Source organism: Aethalodelphis obliquidens, unplaced genomic scaffold (genome assembly GCF_003676395.1).
Source record: "Aethalodelphis obliquidens isolate GAN/ISIS:26980383/991018 unplaced genomic scaffold, ASM367639v1 scaffold2, whole genome shotgun sequence".
NCBI lineage: Eukaryota > Metazoa > Chordata > Mammalia > Artiodactyla > Delphinidae > Aethalodelphis > Aethalodelphis obliquidens.
In genome coordinates, this window is record NW_020837946.1 from 33,188,463 (window position 1) to 33,211,062 (window position 22,600).

The following is a 22,600-nucleotide window of genomic DNA, read 5'->3' on the forward strand; positions in this document are numbered from 1 at the left end:
TACCCTTTGCACTTACCTTTTGTACTATCACATTGTCCACTGTTCATCAAACCAAGTATAAAGATGCTCAGGCTTAACTACTTCCTTATGAATCCTCCTGCATCACATAAAGCTTACATTAAATACATTTGTGTGCTTTTCTCCTGTTAGTTTGTCTTTGTCAGTTTAATTTTCCAGCCCAGGCAGGGCCTCTAAGAGAGTAGATAAAAGTTTTTTCTCTCCTACACTGTCCTCATGTATATTTTTATATCTTTACCACATATAAAGCACTTCTAAACAACATATAATATGATTTTACATATTAAAACTTCGTACCAGTAATATCATTTATGTCACTTTTGCAACTTGCTTTATTTTGCTTAAAATCTTGTTTTTGAGAGTAACCCCTGTTAATACATACAGTTTCCATTCACTTATTTTAAGCTCTTGTACCTTATTATACCGTTGTATAAACTTACCACAATTTATTTATACATTTTGCTATTGATGGCTTTTTTATTTCCAGTTTTTTGTGATTACAAACAATGCTGCAATGAACCTTCTTGAGTGAGTCACTGTTCATACATGAAAGAGTTTCTCTAACGTATACCTGGGAATGGACTTGTTGGGTTGCAGGGTATATGCATCTTCAAGTTATTGGGTATTTCCAAATTGCTCTGAGTTTCTAAAACTCCATATCCTCATTAATAATGAATATTCACAGACAAAATTTTTTGCTAATCTGGTATATATGAAATATCTCTTTTTCTTTTATTTTGAATTTTCCTGATTAGCAAGTTTGACTAAGATAAATGGTCATTTATTTAGGTTTCCTCTTCTGTTAATTACCTATTAACATCTTTCACCCATATTTCATTTGGGTTGATTGTCTTTTTTAAAAATATTTATTTATTTATTTTTGGCTGTGTTGGGTCTTCATTGCTGCACGCGGTCTTTCTCTAGTTGCGTCAAGCGGGGGCTACTCTTCGTTGCGGTGCACGAGCTTCTCATTGCAGTGGCTTCTCTTGTTGTGGAGCACAGGCTCTAGGTGTGTGGGCTTCAGTAGTTGTGGCACGCAGGCTCAGTAGTTGTGTCTCGTGGGCTCCTGAGCACAGGCTCAGTAGTTGTGGCACATGGGTTTAGTTGCTTCGTGTCATGTGAAATCTTCCCCGACTAGGGCTCAAACCCGTGTCCCCTGCATGGGCAGGCAGACTCCCAACCACTGTGCCACCAGGGAAGCCCGGGGTTGATTGTCTTTTGCCTTCTCTATTTGTAGCACTTTTTGGTGCATTTGGGGTACTAATTCTTTGTTGGGTATATGCACTACAGATATTGTGTTCTAATCTGTATTTGTCTTTTAACTCTGTTTAACATATCAAAAACTTTAATTCTAATATAGTTGGGTTTGTCAATAATTTTCTTTATGGTTTGTGTTTTGAATCATGGGTAAGAAAATTTTCCCTTTCTCAAATTCATAAAGATATTCTTGTATATTTTCTTCTAAAAGATTAAGAATTTTGCTTTTTCACATTTAGATCCTGAATACATCCGTTATTTTGTGAGGTAAGGATTTAAAAATTGGATAACCAGTTATCTGAAAATTATATAGGGAATAATAGCTCATTCTCTCCCCCACTGTTTTCTAATACCACTTTTGTCACATTTCATTTCTGTATATGGGTGCATTTATTTCTGGATTCTCCCTTCTGTCTGTCCCTAAGTCAATATCATAGCCTTAAAGTAATTTTTGATATGTGGCTGGGTAAACTCTTCCTCTTTGTTTTTCTTCAAAATTTTATTGGCAGGACTTCCCTGGTGGTCCAGTGGGTGGTCCCCCGCAATGCAGGGCTCCTGGGTTCTATCCCTGGTCGGGGAACTAGATCCTACATGCAGGCTGAAACTAGGAGTTTGCATGCCACAACTGAGAAGTCCACATGCTGCAACTAAGACCCGGCACAGCCAAAATAAATAAATAAATAAACAACTAACTAACGAACTACTCCAGGGTGACCCATTCATTGGTGGGGACCCCACACTTTAAAAAAAAATTGTATTGGCTATTTTTGACACTTCTTTATGCATTTTGCGATCAACTTATCACGTTCCACCAAAGACCCTACTGGGGATTTTAAAAAATAGAGTTGCATTGAATTTATAGATTAATTTAGGGAGAACTGTCACCTTCAAATCTTTGAACATTATATATAGCACTATATAGAATGTTATATTTATTCAGGCCTACTTTTAGTTAATTTAATAAGATTTTATAATTTCTTCATGAACGTCTAACACATCTTTTTTTGATTTATTGCTTTTTAAATTTATTGATATATATATATTTTAAAATTACATTTATTCTGCCTTCCTATATAATATGTACCATTAGATAACTAAATAGTAGAAAAGAAAAAAAATTTTTTTTGGTAGGAGTTTCCCAAGTAATTCATAACCTTTAATGAATGAATGGATCTGTAGCTGGTGGCATCGTGAAGAGACCGGCAAACGTTACATCTCCTGATGGAAGAACACAATGCCCTCTATGAAGTGGTCTTGTGAAAGGCAATCCTGAATCTGATCAAGTCTCTAGATCCAAGTACTAACTTACAGAAAATACAGAAGACAGAGAAACATGTTAAACTATACCTTGAGGATTGAATCAGAGAAATCTAGATTGTGGGAAACTCTATAGTAAAAGTCACCCAGTTTCCTAAAAATAAACTAAGTGAGGGGAAAGAAAATAGAAATGAGAAGACTCGATAAATTAAAGGACCCTTAAAAGCCATGTGTCAGGACATCCCTGGTGGCGCAGTGGTTAAGAATCCGCCTGCCAACGCACGGGACACCGGTTCAAGCCCTGGTCTGGGAAGATCCCACATGCCGCGGAGCAACTAAGCCTGTGCACCACGACTACTGAGCCTGCGCTCTTAGAGCCCGTTGCAATGAGAAGCCCACACATCGCAATGAAGAATAGCCCCTGCTCGCCGCAACGAGAGGAAGCCCGGGCTGAGCAACGAATACCCAACGCAGCCAAAAAAAGAAAAAAAAAAAGCCGTATCAACCGATTGCAAACAAACTCTAAAACAATTATAATAATTTTGAGACAATTAGAATGTTGAAAACACTGATTGGATATTCAATTATATTAAAGAATAGTTCTAATTTTTAGGTACAATAGTGGTATTACGGTTATGTCAAAAGAGTCTTTCCTTGTCTTTTAAAGATATATACTCAAGTGTATATGGGTAAAATGATATGAGCCTGGAATTTGTTTCAAAATACTATAGAAGGCAGGAAGGAATTGGGGATATTGGTGAACAATATTGGCCAGGAGATGGGTACGTGAAACTCATTGGTGCTGTTCTGTCCACCCTTGTGTATGTTTGGGGTTTTCCATAATAAGAATTATTTTAAAATTGCATTATAAATTGTACTTTATGTTTGCAAATACTATTTTTTTCCACAATTGATTTTTGTTATTGATGTATATTTAGTAATCTTGCTGAATTTTTTTGTTTGTCTTTTAATGGTTTGTCTTTTAATAGCTTGTCTATAGAGGCCCTCGGATTTTTCACATAGGTAATACTATTGTCTGAGAATAATGACAGTGTCATTTCCTCCTTTCTATCCTCTTCCTTTTCCTTTATTTTGCCTTCCCTACTGTACTGGTACAATGTTGAATAAGAAGCAATGATAGAGGGCGTCCTTATCCTAGTCCTGCCTCTAAAGAGACTGCTTCTGAAGTTCTACCATTAAAGTGTGATGTTTACTGCAGGTTTTGGTAGGTACTCTTTTTTTAAAAAAATTATTTATTTATTTATTTTTGGCTGCGTTAGGTCTTCGTGTTTGTGCGCGGGCTTTCCCTAGTTGCGGCGAGCAGGGGCTACTCTTTGTTGCGGTACACAGGCTTTTCATTGTGGTGGCTTCTCTTGTTGTGCAGCACAGGCTCTAGGCGCGGGGGCTTCAGTAGTTGTGGCGCGGGCTCTAGAGCGCAGGCTCAGTAGTTGTGGTGCATGGGCTTCGTTGCTCCACGGCATGTGGGATCTTCCCAGACCAGGGCTCAAACCTGTGTCCCCTGCATTGGCAGGCGGATTCTTAACCACTGTGCCACGATGGAAGTCTTTTGGTAGGTACTCTTTATCAAAATCAGGAAGTCCTCTTCTATTCCTTGTTTGATAATTTTAAATCATGAATGGGTGAATTTTATAAATTTATTTTTCTTTTTGCATGTATTGAGATGACCCTAAGTACAGAAACAGATTTTCAAATGTTAGACCATTTTTAATTCTGCGGTAAACTGAATTCAGTCATGGTATATAGATATGTATGTGTGTGTGTGTGTATAATGATTTGATTGGCTAATATTTCATTTAGGAGTTTTGCATCTTTGATCATAAGTGAGATTGGTCTATAAATTTTCTTCTTATGCTGTTCTTGTCTCTAGTTTCAACTGCTTTTTGGTTTTGATGAATTTAGGTCTCAAGTTAGAAATGAGCTTTACTTCCTGCAAGGTGAAGAGAATTTTCAGGGTCAAAGGGCAACAGCTGTATTCTGGGATTCTGGGGTCTTCCCTGGGGTTTCCATCCTGGGCTGAGTGGAGTGAGCCAGAAACAGTCCTAAGGATGTGTCACTTCCCACTATAGAGGAGAACTTTGAAAATACTTTCCAGAAGGAGAAATAAAGGAGTAATACTAGAGGATGTAGGTCATCTAGGCCAGTGGTCCCAAACCTTTTTGGCACCAGGGATCGGTTTCGTGGAAGACAATTTTTCCACGGATGGGGGACAGGGATGGTTTCGGGATGATTCAAGCTCATTACATTTATTGTGCACTTTATTTCTATTATTATTACACTGTAATATATAATGAAATAATTATACAACTCACCATAATGCAGAATCAGTGGGAGCCCTGAGCTTGTTTTCACTTGCCACTCACTGATAGGGTTTTGATATGAGTCTGCAAGCAATTGATTTATTATGGTCACTGTGCAGTCAAAGCTCTCTGCTAATGATAATCTGTACTTGAAGCCGCTCCCCAGCGCTAGCATCACTGCCTCAGCTCTCCGCCTCAGATCATCAGGCATTAGATTCTCATAAGTAGCGCGCAACCTAGATCCCTCACATGCGCAGTTCACAGTAGGGTTTGCCCTCCTGTGAGAATCTAATGCCGCCACTGATCTGACAGGAGGAGGAGCTCAGGCAGTAATGCAAGCGATGGGGAGCGGCTGTAAATACAGATGAAGCTTCGCTCGCTCACCTGCCGCTCACCTCGTGCTGTGTCGCTCAGTTCCTAACAGGCCACGGATCGCTACTGATCCGTGGCCCAGGGGTTGGGGACCCCTGATGTAGGCTGATAAGAACTAGCAGACTATGCTGAAGCCAGTACCAGGGCTCCAGATAGCAGAGCCTGGCAGTGTAGGGTGACTGTGCAGGCCTCACACAGAGAGGAAGTGAGGAGCCCCAACCCATGTTGTGAGGTGGCCCTTTGCAGTAGTGCCATCTTCCAGGCTGTGGATTCTGACGTAATGGCAGTGCCTCAACTCCTGGGCACATATTTCTTGTCTCCCTATTTTCTCCCCAGCGTTAAGAGAAATTTTTGCATCACTGGCTGCTTCACTTCTTGGCACAGATTGGGCAGTCATTATACTTGCTCCTTTTTTTTTTTTCTTTTTTTAATATTTATTTATTTTATTTTTGACTGCGTTGGGTCTTTGTTGCGGCCTGTGGGATCTTTGTTGTGGCATGCGGGATCTTTCGTTGTGGCCTGCGGGCTCTTCATTGTGGTGTGCAGGCTTCTCTCTAGTTGTGGCATGCAGGCTCAGTAGTTGCGGCACTTGGGCTCTCTAGTTGTGGCTCGTGTGCTCAGTAGTTGTGGTGAGTGAGCTTAGTTGCTCATCAGCATGTGGGATCTTAGTTCCCCGACCAGGGATAGAACCCGTGTCCCCTGGAAGGTGGATTCTTAACCACTGGACCACCAGGGAAGTCCCCACTTGCTCCGTTTGGAGCTGTTTATTCCTGGAGTCAGGAACTACCCCTGAGGAAACGCTTTCAAAACCAAACTAAATTGAACTAAACTAAACACCTACAGACACTGAGTTGAGAGAGACTTGGGTTACCTTGGTTTTAATAATTAGCCACGATTTTGCATAATTCTCCTGGCTTCTAGACCTCAGTTTCCTTTATCTACAATATAAAAGAACTTTTAGAGATTCTAAATAATCTCCAAGTTTCATGCTGGCTTTCAAAAAATGCTGCCATTATTTTGTGGTATTTCTTCAACCTTGTAACTATTTCCTAATCAGAAACACATGGATGGCTCTCTTAAAGAGCCAGGGGCTTGGAGTCATAGAAACCTGGGTTCATATCTCAGCTCCTTCACTTACTGGCTGTGTGACCTTGGGCTATTTACCTAACCTCTCTGAGCCTCATTTGCCTCATCCGTGAAATATGGATAATGTACTTTATCTCATAAGGTTGTGGTGAGGATTAAATAAGATAAAAGTACAAAAAAGAAAGTACCTAGCAAAGTGTCTTTCTGCAGAGTAAGTGCCAAAAATTCCTTCCCTTTTCTCCACCCAAGTGACATGTGTGGAAAACTAGCCAAAAGATAAGCTTTATAAATTTAAAAGTTTAAATTGTTTGTCTGGCACTTCAAGGTGTTTCCCGTTTGCCTGCCTCCCACCTCTTCCCTAGAGTCTAAGTCGGTCTGTTTGGTAGATTTTGAGACTGTCTAGCTCTGTGAGTCTCCACCCAGGCCTGGGATCCGCAGGAGGTGCCAGCGGGTAGCGACATCACAAGCTACCGCAGAGAGGAGAAGAAAAGACTAACAGATGCGGCCCGGAGAGCCGACCCTTTGGGGCAAGCCGAGCCTGGAGTCCCGAGCTCGCTGCAAGGAGCTCCGTTTGCAAGGAGGTCAGAGGCGACAGGTGGAGACGGCCTCGCGCTGGCGGAGCGGCGGCGCCGGGCGGGCACCGGCGGGAGAGCGGGCGCCGCCGGCCCCTGGAGCCGCCGGTGGGGGGCGGGAGACGATGGAAGGCGCGCCCCGCCGCCGCCTGCTGGGACCTTTCGTCCTCTCCTCGCTCCCCCGATTTGCCACACTTTTTTTTTTCTTTTTGAAAAACTTGCCTGAAGATTCTCTTCATTTCGATTTCTCCACTTTATATGTGTGTGAAGCATTCTTCTCTATTTCCCCTTGACCTTTTTGGTTTCTTGCCCTTTACCTACCAGAACTCCAGGATCCGCAAACGCTCCTTTTGGTAACTGTTAACAACCAGACTTGATCTCTACAGATGGAGTCTGGGAGGTCAGTCAGGTCTGGAGCCTCACCTCTGCCCAGCTCTGTGACCAAGGACATGATCCTTAACCTCACTGTGTCTCAGTGTTCTCATCTGGCAAATGGAGATAATAAGAGCTCCTTCTTTACAGGATTGTTATAAAAGTTAAATGAAACAGTTTACAGAAAATGCTTAGCCTGATGCCTGGCACACAGTGAGTGTGAACTGCTACCCCTGTCTTAATGGCTTTACTGCAAATGCACTCTGGGTTCACTAAACTCCTTCCATCATGTCCAGCATCACCTCCTCCAGGGAGCCCTCCCTGACTTTTCCTTGTCTCTCCCATGCTGGTCTGGATCAGTTGTCCTTCCTGTGTTCTCTGGGAACACTAAACACATTGAACACAGAGGTGGTTCTAACCATGCCTGCCCAGGTCTGGCTCCTCTATTAGAGTGGGAGCTTCATAAGGAGTGTGTCTCATCCAACCACAGAGGGCCTGGCACTCAGTAGGGGATCAGCAAACGGTCCCTAAGTAAATGAAGGCAATTTCCATTCATGCAGCGAGTGGTTAAAGACCTAAGGCCCGAACCTGGGGTCTGAACCCTGGAGCTGTCTCAGTGCTAACACTGAGACTTCCACTCTTCCCCTTAACAGAAACAATCCCAAGGTCACTGAGTCATAGGAAATGAGAGGAAGAGATTGGAAGATCAGTTTTGTTATTTTCTGATGAGGAAGTGGAAGCCTAGAGAGGCCAGCAGGTCTCTTGCGGCCTCATGCCCGTACAGGAGGACCGTGGTGAAGACTGTGTTCTCATTCTTGACCCGCTGGGCTGTTACTCACTGGCCACTGTGGCTGAGCCTGGGCCCCCGTGCAGCATGGGGACTGCTGGTCTCTTTCGAGACTCTCTTGGTCAGGGCCCACCCAAGGGTGACTGGGGTGGCGGAGCTTTATGTGCGACACACTGAAATGGTGGCTGGCTTTCCCTCGGAGCAGGTGTAGTGGAAGGAGCTTGGGAAGGAGGCCCAGCCCCAGTCCTGGCTCTGCTGCTTATTGCTTATCACTGTGCAACCCTGGTGAGTCATAGATGCAAAGAGCATGAGGGTGGGATGGGGACTGAGAGATTATCCAACTCACTGCCATGGTTTATGGAAAAGGAATCCACAGCTCAGAGAAGTTATGTGTCCTAGACTATGGGCCTAATCAAAGGCAGAGCTGGTAACTGAACTGATATCTGTCGAATCTGAAACCCAGGGTCCTCAGTGAGTCTATTCCAGGGTTTCCCAAATAATAATGGACACACGAGTCACTTGAAGGTCTTGTTAAAGCACAGGTAGGTCTGGGTGAGACCCCAGATTCTACATTTCTAACAAGGCCCCAGGTTCTAGCTAGAAAGGGTCTAGACCAGTGAGTCTCACCTTCTAGCTCTACTATGATGTAACTACTTAGTGCACTAGCCGCTGATTAGACCAGTCTTGTCGGGTTAATGAAGGCATGGCAGCCAGTGGGCCCTTCAACTAGAAGCCAGTGGGGCCAGCACACTCCTCACCTGCTCGTCCTTCCCCAACAGCGTTATTCACGACCCCTGTTGGCTGCTTCTGTGTCTTTGGTGGAGATGCAGGTCCTGGCTGGTGGCTCTCGGTCTGTGAGTGCACCCCTTTTGGAGGACTTGGACTTTACTAACACTCGCAGGCACTGTTTCTTCACAGGGTGTGTGCCAGGCCCAAAGTTGAGTCTTCACTGCAAGCTCTTGAGGGTAGGAACCTTGGTTTTGTCATCTCTGAATCTCTTGAATACTCATTCATTCCTCCATCCATTGGATTCATTCGTCTATGGAACGTTGCTAGGCCTGGCTAACTAAGGCACAGTCCTTGTCCTCAAGAAACATACATAACACATGGGCTATAAAGTGGTACTTAGTGGTTGCCCAATAAGCATGTGTGAAATTGAATTATGCTTTGGTGCTCTGGGGGAAGTGGCAGTGTCGTCAAGTGATAGAGAGGGCAATGGAGAGCAGCTGGTATTGGCCACTACCTAATAAGGGGCTTGTTTTCAAAGAAGGGTGTCTGGTTCCTTAGGCAGTTCCCATTGGGGTCAGTGGAAATGACAGCACCAAAGCCTCACAGGAGTCTCTGCACTTTTCAAAGTTATCAGGCAAATTCACAAATACATTATAATTTTTAGCCTCCCTTTGACGCTGTAAAGACGGATGGAGGAAACAGGGATGCTCTAGCTCCTCTTCTCAGGCAAGTCACAGAGGGGGTGCCTAAAACACGCATGGTGTCTGCAGCAAACAGAGAAATGACCCACTATGGTGACTGTGAGTCCACGAGGTAGGAAAGTGGTAGCATCTGCAAGACAGAGCCATCTACCCACACGTGGCAGAGATGCTAACTGCCACCTAATGTCCATTCCCCTCAAGTCTTAGCTTGGCACGTGAACACCCAGCAAGAGACTTTATTCCCCAGCCTCGCTTGTAGGAGGCCAGTGGATATTCCACCCAGCAGAGGTGGAAGAGGTGTAAGTCCAGAATTAGGCCCTTAAAAGGCAGCTGTGCCTTTTCCTTCCTGCCCTGCAGGGTGAGGGAAAAGCTGAGCCAGCTTTGACCATGCAGACAAGAGTGATAGCAAAGGGGGTGGCAGAGAGATGATAAGAGAGAAGGAGCCTGGGTCCCTGGACAGCCCTGTGGAGCAGAGCTGTCCTACTGCCTGCCTGCCAGCTTGGACTCTTCCATGAGACAGAAGTAAAACTTCCATCTTGTTTGAAGTCACTTTATTTTGGTCTTTGTTAGAACCAACGTCCTAACTACTACATATCTGTCTCTTGAATGAAGCAATGACGCTCTGAGCCTTTTTTTTCCTGGTAGAATAGAAATGGCTCATTGGTTTCTAAGGTTTTCTGTGAGACTTGCCCTTTGTCCCCCACCCCCCATTGTTTCAGGCTACTCACTAGGGATCCTCTGCACTCATGCAGGGCTCCCCAAGTCTCTCAAGGCTATTGATAATATCTTAAGTTCTGCCACATTCCAAGGGGTTATGTCACTACCGCAACATAACCTCATTCAGATTGGGTCTGTTGCCCACCCCTGGACTTAAGTAAGAGGAGGACTTACGCAGAGGACTCAGCCAGTTCCCCAAGAGCAAGCAATCCCACCCCCACTCCCTGCAATTGAGACTGATTTGGAAAGTAAATAAAGCATCATGTTACATCCTGTTATCAACTTAGAACAAGCCTCTCCTGATAAGGCTACTAAAATTAAGGTTTTTAAGAAACAGACTAATACCTAACCTTTAGTGAGCACTTACTGTGTGCCAGGCATTCTTATAAGCACATTACATGTATTAACTGCTTTATGTCACAACCACCCCACAAGATAAATACTATTAGTATCTCCATTTTACAGATGTAGAAAAAAGATACCCAGAGAAGTTTGGTAACTTACTCAAGGCCACACAGTTAGCAAGTGGTGGAACCAGGATTTGAACCCCGGGACTCAGACTTGATAATAGATGCTCTTGATCACTGTGATGCTGCCTAAACAGTGTCCTCCAATCCTCCTACTCCCATTATATTTAAAAGAACAGATTAAATTGAGTCACTGCCAAATTCAGAGAACTAAATTCTGGAAGTAATGCCCAGGGCAGTGGTTCTCAGTGTGGTCCTTGGACCACTAGCCTCAGAATCACTGAGGAACTTAATAAAATTGCAAATTCTATGACCTCAGCCCAGATCTAGTGAATCAGAAACTCTGGAGGCAGGGCCCAGACATCTCTATTTTTATAAGCCTTCCAGGTGGTTCTGAGGCACACCGAAGTCTGAGAACCGTTGGCCTAGTAAATAAACAAGAACGGAAACAAGAATGGAAATTATGTTCTTTCCTTGGACTTTGGGGGTGGGAAAGAGAGGCAGAAAGAAAAGTTTTGTATTTAAAACGAGCAATCTCCCAAACCCTCTCTGGAGGTTGCTGATTTGACCTATCTTGTGAAAACTTGCATGCTGTATTCTCACCAAGTCCAAGACTCATGCTTTTCTCATTGGATGTGGCCCCGGCTCACTGCTTATAATTAATCTTATAGATCACTACTTAATTTAGAGTAGGAAAACAATCCTGACAATTAGTCGTAAGATCTATGAAGGGAAAATTGATCCTTAAATAGTTAAAAAAAATTCCTTGGCACTCCCGCCTTTTTTTCCCTTCAAAGATTTGAAATTCTTTTTAAACATTAGCATTTGTCATCCGGGACAGGCAAATGCCTTCTTTAATTTTCTGTGGTGATATTTCACTGCGTTAAAGTCTGTCTGAATAACCTTTATGGAACTCAGCTGGGCCTCTCTCTCTCTGTCAGGAGACAGGAAATCTGTTCTGACTGACTTGGTCATTGCTTAGATTTGGCCGTGTTCTACGCTGCCTAAAACCTCCACTGCACTTGGCCAAGACCTTGGGGCCTCTTCGGTGCTCACAATCTAGACATGTGATTTACGATATGGAAGATCTGAAGACTGGAACACATTTCCCTGGCTATTGTCACTCAGCTTTGGAAATGGAGGTGGTGAGAGACCTGTGTCAGCAGAAACCTTGCTTAAAAGTTTGACCGAACACAGGGATCAGGCTACCATAATATTTTGTCTGATATCCAGAAACAGTGAAATTTTTTTTTGCGGTACGCAGGCCTCTCACTGTTGTGGCCTCTCCCGTTGTGGAGCACAGGCTCTGGACGCGCAGGCTCAGCGGCCATGGCTCACGGGCCCAGCCGCTCCGCGGCGTGTGGGATCTTCCTGGACCAGGGCACAAACCCGTGTCCCTTACATCGGCAGGCGGACTCTCAACCACTGCACCACCAGGGAAGCCCGGGCAGTACTGTTTTCAACCTCAGTTGAGGACTCTGAGGCGGGGATGTGAAGGCAGAGGTCGTCCTATTCCAGAGCCCATGCTCTCTACTCAGCTGCCCAGATCTGCTGCTGCTAGCCTATATAGAGCACCTTATATGACTTAGAGAAAGGCATTCCAGTAGAAGGACCAAGTAGGAAAAGGAGCCTCCTTTGGGTGGAGGCACCCAGTGCTGGAGTGCGTGGCTCAGGGTGCGCAGCACAGGCTGGATTTCAGCCCCTCTCGCTCCCTCTGCTGGACGCCTTTGTACAGTGAACGACAAGCGCAACTCTGGCTGGCAGGCCCTGCATCCACTCCTTGAGAATACATCTCTCACACATCTGTTTCCACTCCTGCAAGAAGCAACGAGGATAAAGACCAACTCTGCTACCTGGGACTAGCTAACTGCAGCATCACGTAGCATGCCCAGGTGACCCCAGGGAAGAGCTTAGAGTCCAGTTCAGGGTATCAAAATATGAACTATGCCAAAAAGCCCAGTTGTGGGCCCAGTCTTTCCAAGAATCATCCTCATTATCAAACGCAGCATCATTTTTTGAGGCAGTCACACTCAAGGAGCTCTGGCCATCCAGAGCTGTGGGCGACACGGGCTGGGTCTCTAAAGATGCTGGCCCCCCCTCTGTGGAATGTTAACCCTCTAGGCAGAGAACCTCAGCTCCCTCACTTGCATATCCAAGAGCCTATGAAAGCAGAAGCCAGAGGTAGAGGTGCCTGTGGGATCTTTTTGTAATGCCCCAAAGTCTCCACTCTCTTCTATCAATCTGCAGCTGCTGGCAGGAAATAAATCTTTCAATAAGTCCAAGGACATACAAGCATGTTATCATCAGCTGGCTTGTGATACAGTAAGAGCACATCAGAGTCTGTATTCTGACTTCCAACCCATGACCTGAGAGGAAATGGAAGGGTCATTCCTCATTAACATCTTTGAACAGTGCAAAGTTCATCCCACAATTATTGCAATCAGACTATAAAACCCAACCCAGCTGTTTCTACCTTGAGGGCCTGGGTGATTTTCTCTGAGGGGTTCTTCATGATAGTCCAGTTCATCTCCACTTTCCTGTTAGGTTAACAACAACAATAAACACATGAGACAGAATAAGTACCAGCACTCCTAGGTCCATGCCCTTCGGTAAAAGGGGGTCCAGTCTTCTTAGTTGTCTCTTCTTCTTTGTCTATCTGTTTTAACTTGTGTCCAAGAATTCTGCTGCCAGCGTGAAGGGCCCTGAAGAGCCAGGTGGGCTTAGCAGTGGCCTTGAGCACCGTCCTTATCTGTCCTCCTCTGTGGGAGGCTTGTCCCATCCATCAGAGCAGTGCTCCATGCCTGGCATATGTGGGAAAAAGAATGTCACAGGCAAAGGCCGACTGGCAGAAGGCAACAGGGTACCTCTAGGGACTTGAGGGAGGTCCAGTGTGACCAGAGCAGAGATGGGGTGAAGTGGGAAGGGTGGGAAGGACTCAGACTCTCAGGGCCTTGGAGGTAGTTTAAGGATTTTGGCCTTTACCTTGAAAACAAATGGAAGGCACTGAGGGTTTAAAGCAGGGCAGCAGAAGGATCAGACTGGCCTTTTGTACGGTTTCCAGGATTACCACGGATAAGGTTCCTTTTTTTTTATTTAAATAAATTTATTTATTTACTTTAGGCTGCGGTGGGTCTTCGTTGCTGTGTGCAGGCTTCAGTAGTTGTGGCACATGGGGTCAGTAGTTGTGGTGCAGGGGCTTAGTTGCTCCGTGGCATGTGCGGTCTTCCCAGAGCAGGGGTCGAACCCGTGTCCCCTGCATTGGCAGGCAGATTCTAAACCACTGTGCCAACCAGGGAAGTCCCCAGATTAGGTTTCTTATCACATGGAATCCCCTCTTCCTTCTTTCTCTGAGTCACACAAGCTGCTTGCAATCCCACCACCCAGAAATCTCTATAACGATGGTCTTCAACCCTGGCTGTGTCTTAGAATTATTTGTGAAGCTTAAAAAAAAAAAAAAAAAGATTCCTAGGACCTAACCCCAAATGTTAAAATCAGACTTTCTGGAGCTGGGGCATTTTTAAGGCTTCTTGGGTGATTCCGTCATGCAGCCAGGATTGAGAACCATGGGTCTTCTCTAGAGGATTGGAAGAACAGCTCTTCAGTTGCCAAAGAAACGTGGCAGGTAGAGTCAGTGACTCAAGTAAAGCCGTCAGTGTTTGATGAGGCCAGCTCTTGGCCTTTGTCACCTGGATCTCTGCTTAATCCACAGCTTCATTTCAGCTGTGGAGAAGGAATCTGAGGGCCCTAGAAGCCTCTCCTGGGACTAAAGTTCCTCACCCTTTAGTTGACAGTTTTCCTCTTTATTATCAAATACCCCAGCTGCTTTGGAAAGACACAGTTATCTGCTAATTTGTTTGACATTCTCTTCTTGTTTGATGGCTTTTTACCCCGCGTGTTTCTCACTTGTTAGCTTAGTGTTTGCAGCTGATGAGATATTCTGACGTAAAAAAACCTAAAACAGCTAAGCAATTTTCTTTCTTTTGCATTTATCTCTTTGGAGACAAAGCACATTTGGCCTGATGCAATAAAAAAAAAAAATCATGTCTGAATAAATGGAAAGGTTTTAAAAAAATGATTGCAAGAAAAACCTGCCTCAGTCCAGTAAACTGCCAAGTTAGAAGACTAGAAAAGAGATAAATTTTAAAAAATTCTGTTTATAAATCCTTTTAGCCTAACAGGAAATTGGATTAAAAGGGAGAAACAAGCTTCCTCTTTTGGAAGAATTTCAAAGCTCAGAAGAATAATTCAAAGCTCAGAAGAATAAAACTTGAGTCTTCACAACATGCAGCTATGAGCCTTCAGGGACAAGAAATATTCTTCTCATTTCACAGATGGGGAGATGGAGGCAGAGAGAGTTGGGGATTTGGAAAGAATCTCTTGATGAGTCCCCGTTAGAAAAAGAAATACAGTAGTCTTAATTTGAAAGTCTGGGGAATTCCCTGGTGGTCCAGTGGTTAGGGCTCTGCGCTTCCACTGCCAGGGACCTGGGTTCAATCCCTGGTCAGGGAACTAAGCTCCCACAAACCACGCTGCTGTGAGGTCTTAAAAAAAAACACATTCTGCCCATTGCTTAGAAAAGTGTCAAAAAGCGATCATTTTTTACATATACAAGCACACATGTGAAAAGACTTATACCTAAGGTCATTCGTTGCAACAGATTGGAAACAACCTACGTATCCCATCAATGGGGGATGTGTTAAATAAATTATGGTAATTTACACAATGGAATACAATGCAACCATTAAGAAGCATCTCTTAATGAATTAACAGAACTCCAAGATATAGTAAGTAAAAAAAAGTAAGACTGTGAGCAATGTGTATAATATATAAAAACATGTATAAAATGTCTCTATTTTTCTACCTGTATTGGACTGTATATGCATACTACAACTCAGGAAGGGTACACAGGAAACTAGCATCAGTGGTGTCCAAGGGGGAGAGAACCCAGCTGGGAGACATACCCTTTTATACTTAAATTGTTTAAACTTCCTGAGTATATTTCGGATTCAAGATTTGAATTGAAAAACTAAAACTAAAAAGTGACAGCAGTCTGTCACTTTTAATGAGTTGTAGAGGTAATGACTGAAACACAGGCAATAATACTTGGTGAGTGAGCAAAACAAGGTGAACGACTGAAAATTCAAATCCCAGCTCTGTTATTCTGGCCAAGTCATTTGCTCTTCATCCCTACATTTGGCTTATGAATATTTATTGGGTGTCTGTTGTGTGCCAGGTACTGTGCCGGGCGCCGGGGGCACAAAGCTGAAAGATCTATTTGTAAGAAGCTCAGTGACTTGTAGAGAAACAGGAAATCTCACTGTCGCCATGCAGTGTGATAAATGCTGTGACAGACTGTGACAGGTTTCTGCAGGACCTCACGGGAGGTGAGGTTTACCAGTGGACATGGTGCTAAGTCTTGCAGAGAAGGGGAGGTTAGGGCAGTTCCCGCAGAGGAAGGAGCATGTACTGGCTTGGGGGCGCATTCTGGTGTGGCTGCAGGGCCCGGACAGTGGGAATCAGACACGGGCCAGATCTTCCAAGTCGCAGTCTGGAGTTTTAAAAAAGATATTCATTTGTTCTATTTTTCTATTTATAAAAGAAATACATTTTTGATGCCAGAATTAACCGGAAGGCCAACGGGGACGTGGTAGGGAATTTCAAGCAAACCAGTGGTATGACTGAGCTGTATTTAGAAAGAGCGCTGGCAACAGGGTGGTGTTATAAGCCTGGGGCGGGGTGGGGTGCATGGGGATAGTAACAAACACTTTGTAAACACAAACTGTAGCACTGAAACCAGACAAGAGAGACAGTTGCCTGAATGGTTGTGGTGCAGATCCTGGAGTCAGACTGCCTGCCCTGAAGCCCTGATCCTGTACTTCATGCCTTACAGCTCACGCGAGGTACTTAACCTCAGTTTCTTCAACTGACAGGGGCTGGGCCAGGTGGCCTGAAGTTCTCATCTGTCCCTGGAGAACCTTCCACTGGTCCTGCCCTCTCCCCTCACACACAGTGCCCTATCTGAGCACGGTACTTCTAGGTTCACCACAGGCTTCGGGAAGGAACTGCTGGGAGGATGCGGAATGCAGGAGCCAGAGGTGGGGCTCCAGGGGGCTGTATGTGCTGTATGACCTATCATTGAACCTCAGCCTCTCCATCTGTGAAATGGGGGTAATGATAAATTTTGTACGAGTTCTTGAAAAGCTAAATTAGGAAAATACATTTGGACATTCTGTGTAACATATGTAACACATACATCTAAATGACTAATTTCAGTGCCTTCTTAATGCTGGAAGGAAATCAGTATCTCATTTGTGAGTGTCAACTTTAAGGTCGTACAAATTTTCTTGTGTATTAAAAAGATCCCACACCTATTCGTTTTTTTTTTTTCGGTACGCGGGCCTCTCACTGTTGTGGCCTCTCCCGTTGCGGAGCACAGGCTCCGGACGCGCAGGCTCAGCGGCCATGGTTCACGGGCCCAGCCGCTCCGCGGCATGTGGGATCTTCCCGGACCGGGGCACGAACCCGTGTCCCCTGCATCGGCAGGTGGACTCTCAACCACTGCGCCACCAGGGAAGCCCTCACACCTATTCTTTAATAAAGAAAACGGATTTATGAAAGTCATAAGGTATCTTGTGTTATTAAAATATTGTCTCTTCTCCTCTCCCAGGTTCTGAAGCCAGAACAAAGAAGTACAATTAAATTCTTCTCAGGAACAGGATAGGCCTCATCAATATCAGGAATTGTGGGTTTGGTGGCTTTGAATCCTAGTTCCGTCTGCTGCCAGCCACGTCACCCTTGGTCCTCTCATCTCACCAATCCTCAGTTTCCTCATTTGCACGGTGGCGAACTGCACACTTAACAGGAAGGGGGTTGGGGAAATTAAATAATGTTTAATATGTGAGAGGCCTGGCTCTCGGCAGGGACCAGTGAATGTTTCTTTCTTTCTCTCTGTGAACTGAACCCTTTATAGATAAGAACATATTTTGAAAATTATTATTTCATGTAATTCTCACCTCACTGCTGAGAGGCAGGTATGGAGGTCCCAGCATTATTATCTCCATTTTACTAAAGAGGCAGCGGAATCCCAGATGCATTACAAGGTTACTCAGAGTCAGAGAAAACCCAGGGCTTCCCAACTGCTGGTCAGATACTTTAATACTGATAATAGTCTACTTAATCCTGGGCTTCTTTCTTTGGGAGCTGTAACAGACTCAATGCCCTGAAAAGTTTTCCTGGTGAAATTATTATTCAAGTGTCCTTGAATCATTGCATCTCAAAACCAGCTTGTGATCCCTTTGCAGCTCTCCTGCTGGTGGTCAACGAAGCTGGTTTCAAGGACTCTAGGCACTAGAACTTGCCTCCTGAGGGGCCTGCTCCATCTTAGGACAACATCTTGAGCCCAACATTGTTTTGCTGTTACTTCTTCTCACTGAAATCCATGCTGTCTTTTCCCCACATGACCACATGATTCAGTGGCGGTGACAGCCATCCTCTGCTTGGTGGCATGTGCCCACACCTGCCTGTATAAGTAAAACGCAGGGCTGGCCCCAAACCAGGGGCAGGGGACTGTTCAAAGTACCAGATTTCAGGCAGGTTCCTCTGCCTTGATTTGAAGGTACCAAGTGATAACTGCCTGTGTGAATGCTGTGAGGTGGAACTTATTTCTCATTCTTCACATCTTCTGGGCATAACATACATACTCTTTGATGTCAATGTTGAGTATAAGCATATTCAATTCTGTATCTAGCATTAATTGGCATTATTGCTATTTTCTTCCCCACTACCACGAACTAACCCTGATAATTTATTAAAATTCCTGGGGAAAAAAAATCTCTACCTTAATTTATTCATCAATTACCATTTCTTTTTCAAAAACAGATTTTTAGGGCTTCCCTGGTGGTGCAGTGGTTGAGAGTCCGCCTGCTGATGCAGGGGACACGGGTTCGTGCCCCGGTCCGGGAGGATCCCACATGCCGCGGAGCGGCTGGGCCCGTGAGCCATGGCCGCTGAGCCTGTGCTTCCAGAGCCTGTGCTCCGCAGCGGGAGAGGCCACAACAGTGAGAGGCCCGCGTACCGCAAAAAAAAAAAAAAAAAAATTTTAAAAAACATGGTTCAATTTTTACGTGAACCCAGATGTACTCTGGATCGATCGTGTTTCCCCACGTCTAAGCGTGATACGGATTATCCTATAAAATGGGCTAATAGCATTGCCTTCAGTGTTATCAATAGGTTTTTAAATTTGAGAAGGGTTCCACGTGTAATAACCGAGAAATGAATGAGTCTCTCCTATAGCAACCTGCGCCTGCCTCTGCCACAACACCGTGCTGATATTATCTGCTTCTTTGTTTATCTTCCTCTTAGATTATAGGCTCCTTGGAAGGCCAGGGATGGAGATGATTCATCTCTGTGTTCTCAGTGCCTAGCACAGTGTCTGATATACAACGGATGCTCAATATATGTTGTCTGAAGGAAAGTGGATGATCATTGGGAGAGAAAGCTTTATGTTGGGTCCACAGAATGCAGGTGGGAGTGAGGGGAAGGGCAGAGTACTGGAGAGTCAGAAAATATTCCTGCAGCAGACTGGATGAGTGCACAGGGATGGAATCTTCTAGAAGGAGCTGTGCTGGATGCTTAGCTAATGTGGTAGGCAGTGCTTTTGATTGGATAGGACTCAGTTGGGGTCTGCAGGGTTGAAAACATGGGACCCGGAGCAGGGCTGCCTGACTTTGAATCTTGTTTCTGTCATATTCCAACTGTATGTCATGTGAGAAGGTACTTCAGCTCTCAAGACCTTAATTTTGTCATCTGTAAATTGCTGGGCCAACGATTTAGAAAACAGAAGCTCATGGCTATCTTGCAACCATGGGGAAAGAGCCTATCTAAGAGGAAACAGGAAAGCAGAGCCCAGCCATGGAGAGAGACAGATGTGGGGCAAATACATGACTCTTAAACAAAGCCCCACCTTGCAGAGCTGGGATTGGGGTCGTCCAAAGAAGATGTAACCTAAGAACTTTGGATCAGTGAGTTTAGGAGGGTGACCCTCACGACCTTGGACGTCCCTGCCAGTCTATAGCACGGGATAGTAACACCATCAAGAACCCCATGAGTATTTGGTTTCTTCTCCTCTGTTTTTGTCTTTCTTAGTCACTTCTCATCAAGGGCCTGGGATGTTGTCCTCGAGGGTAGGATGAAGGATCTGAGATCCTTCCATGCCAAGACTTGCTTTGTTGCTGATCAATTTCATATATTCCAAGGCCATATATTTCCTGTTCATTCACCTCCGAGGGGGCAAAGAATGGGGAGGAAGAAGGTTTTAAGCCAGAGGGCTGTGGGATGAAAAGGGGGTCAATTCATGGATCATTTAGGAAGCGTCTTCCATGTGCCAGGCGCTGTTAGATGCTGGGGCAGGAAGGCATATTGCAAAGATGGACAAATGCCATCCCCACCACAGGAACTCTCAGTACCCTAAGCTGGATACAAAGCTGAGCTTGGGAGAGTAATGAACTCCTAGAGAGCAGAAAACAGGGTCAGATATCCAGAAGAGGATGGGCAGCTGCCTTCTAAACGGTTAACTCAAGAATTAGTCTTCCCTGCAGTAGGAATATCAGCTCTACCAAGTGACGGTGGTAAAACAGTAACTATTATTTTAGCTACTGTCAAGATAAAATGAATTATATTTGCCTGTTTTATGAGTGGTTCAAGGTTATCCTTTCTCCTTTCTGTTCCCTGTCCTCCCTCAACCGAACCAGACACCCAACTGATTTGTCCCCGATGGCTGCCTGCGATTACTGTCCTAATTTGTTCTCTCTTCATGTGCTACAAACTGCCTATTTTCTGTCCCTTCTGATAAAGCAAGATCTCTGAGGGACTTCTGAAGCTGTTTTTGTACCATGCAGAAGTGCATTAACTGGAATTCCTGTGTGTGTGTCTATAAAACCCCTGGTCTTCTCAGTGTGAGAGCACCTTCAGGAACGGCGTCATGTCGATGTGTAGCTTACGCGTGTAAAATTCTTTTCTGTTTGAACATATCAGCCCTTTATTTATACAACTTTGAGGCTCTCCTGTCTTCTGAGCTGCTGCCTCCAAGGACTGCTGGGCTCCCTGTGAAGAGAAGCAGAAAGTCCCACTTTCATAGGAATGATACACAGTGTGACAAGAGCTAGTCCGAATCCCCAAATATTTATAGAAAGCAATTCTTCATCGTTGGAACACTAATTGTAACACCTATTTTTACCATGGAAGACACAGGGGATCCATATGTATAGAGAATAACCCGAGTTTGGTTAATAATTCATACCTGGGGTTGGCGTAATGGGAGAGTGGGAAAAGGGACCTTATGTTCGAGGGTAGTACTCATTTTATTTAATCCTCTCAACAACCCTGCGAGCCACGTATTGTTATCCCCATTTTGCAGATGAGGAACTGGAGGCTCTGGGAGGTTAAGTCACTTGCCCAAAGCCACACAGCTGTTAAACGGTAGAGCCGAAATCATGGACTGCCTAAAACTCCTTTTTTAATGAGGTCTTTTTTGATACATCTACAGCTTCTATGAACAGGTATCAAACCTGCCTTGCAGCAAATAAAGTTATATCAAGATTCCAGTTTATTCCCAAATTTAAAATATAGTTGATGTGTTAGAAAGAGTGATTTGAACAAATCTAGCAGAGAGGGAAGGAAGAATGGGCCGTGGGAGGAGTCTGGGAGGCCCTGGGGGCTCTCCCATCTCCTGTCGCCACAACATGCAAATGGTGTCATGCCTCAGAGCACGACAAAGTATAATCTGAACTTGCTTTCCAGCCCATGCCCCATACTGCAACCTAGGTGATCTTTCTGGATGCAGACTGGACCACATCATTCTTCAAAGGCCCTTACCCTCAAGATGAAGGCCAACCTTCTTAAAAGGCTTATAAGACCCTTCCTGCCTGGCCCTGGACTGTCTCTCCTATCTCATTCCGTCATTCAACAAATATTTATTGAATGCTTGTTCTATGCCCAGGAGAGAGGATATGGCAGTGTAAGAAGCAGACAGAAGTCTTCACTCTCAGGAAAACTGCACATACATCCTACTGAGGGGGAAGAGATAATAAGCGAACGGGTGGAACATAAGTAATGTCTGACGGTGATTCGTGATGTAGAGAAAAATAAAGCAGAGAGGGGAGTGAGGAGTAGCTGGTGAGGGTGGGTGGAGGCGGCAATTTTAAGCAGTCAAGGGCCCCTCTTCCCACCTGCCCTGGCAAGAGAGCAGTGTTAGCGCAAAGCCCGCAAGAAGGCGAGGGAAGTTTCTGTGGGGCTCTCTGCAGGAAGTTTTGACCTCGCTGTGGGAATAGCAAGTTCAGAGGGCTGCCATCAGCACTGACCCTTGCTTCAGTTCCTGGAGCAAGGCTGCCCGCATGCCCTTCCCTCCCCGGGAAACACACCCCTCCCTTCTAACTCCTCTGCATCCTTCAGGTCTGGCTCATCTGTGCTTCCCATGACAACCCAGAGAACTGAGCCCTTCCCACCGTTGCCCAGAGTGACACTCATGCTTGTACGGCCACCTCTCCTCCGCACTAGACTGTAAGCTCCATGAGGGCAGGAACCACAGCTCTCCTGTTTCCAAGTAGCTGCAGTGCCAGGCACAGAGTCTGGAAATGAATACACACTTGATACATACTTTCAGAATACACACTTGATACATATACTTGATACATACTTTCAGAACAAGAGGAATGATAACATTACTGGCAAGCTACATGTTATGGCCCAACTTAGTTAAAATAGGGAGGGCAAGATTCCGAAGGCAGCAAGGAAGATCCCATGTGCTGCAACTAAGACCCGGCACAGCGAAAGAAAGAGAGAAAGAGAGAGAGAGAGAGAGAGAGAGAGGGAGAGAGGGAGAGAGGGAGGGAGGGAGGGAGGGAGGGAGAGAGAGAGAGAGAGAGAGAGAGAGAGAGAGAGAGAGAGAGAG

At 45.0% G+C, this 22,600-nt stretch overlaps 1 protein-coding gene across 1 annotated transcript in view; it reads right to left on the minus strand.

The window, feature by feature from the left end:
• Window positions 1-22,600, minus strand: part of KIAA2012 (KIAA2012 ortholog) — a 110,267-nt gene that overhangs the window by 20,314 nt on the left and 67,353 nt on the right. The window contains 2 exon segments of the mRNA XM_027123866.1: window positions 13,127-13,190; window positions 20,617-20,754. Of these exon segments, the coding sequence (XP_026979667.1) occupies window positions 13,127-13,190; window positions 20,617-20,754 (202 nt within the window).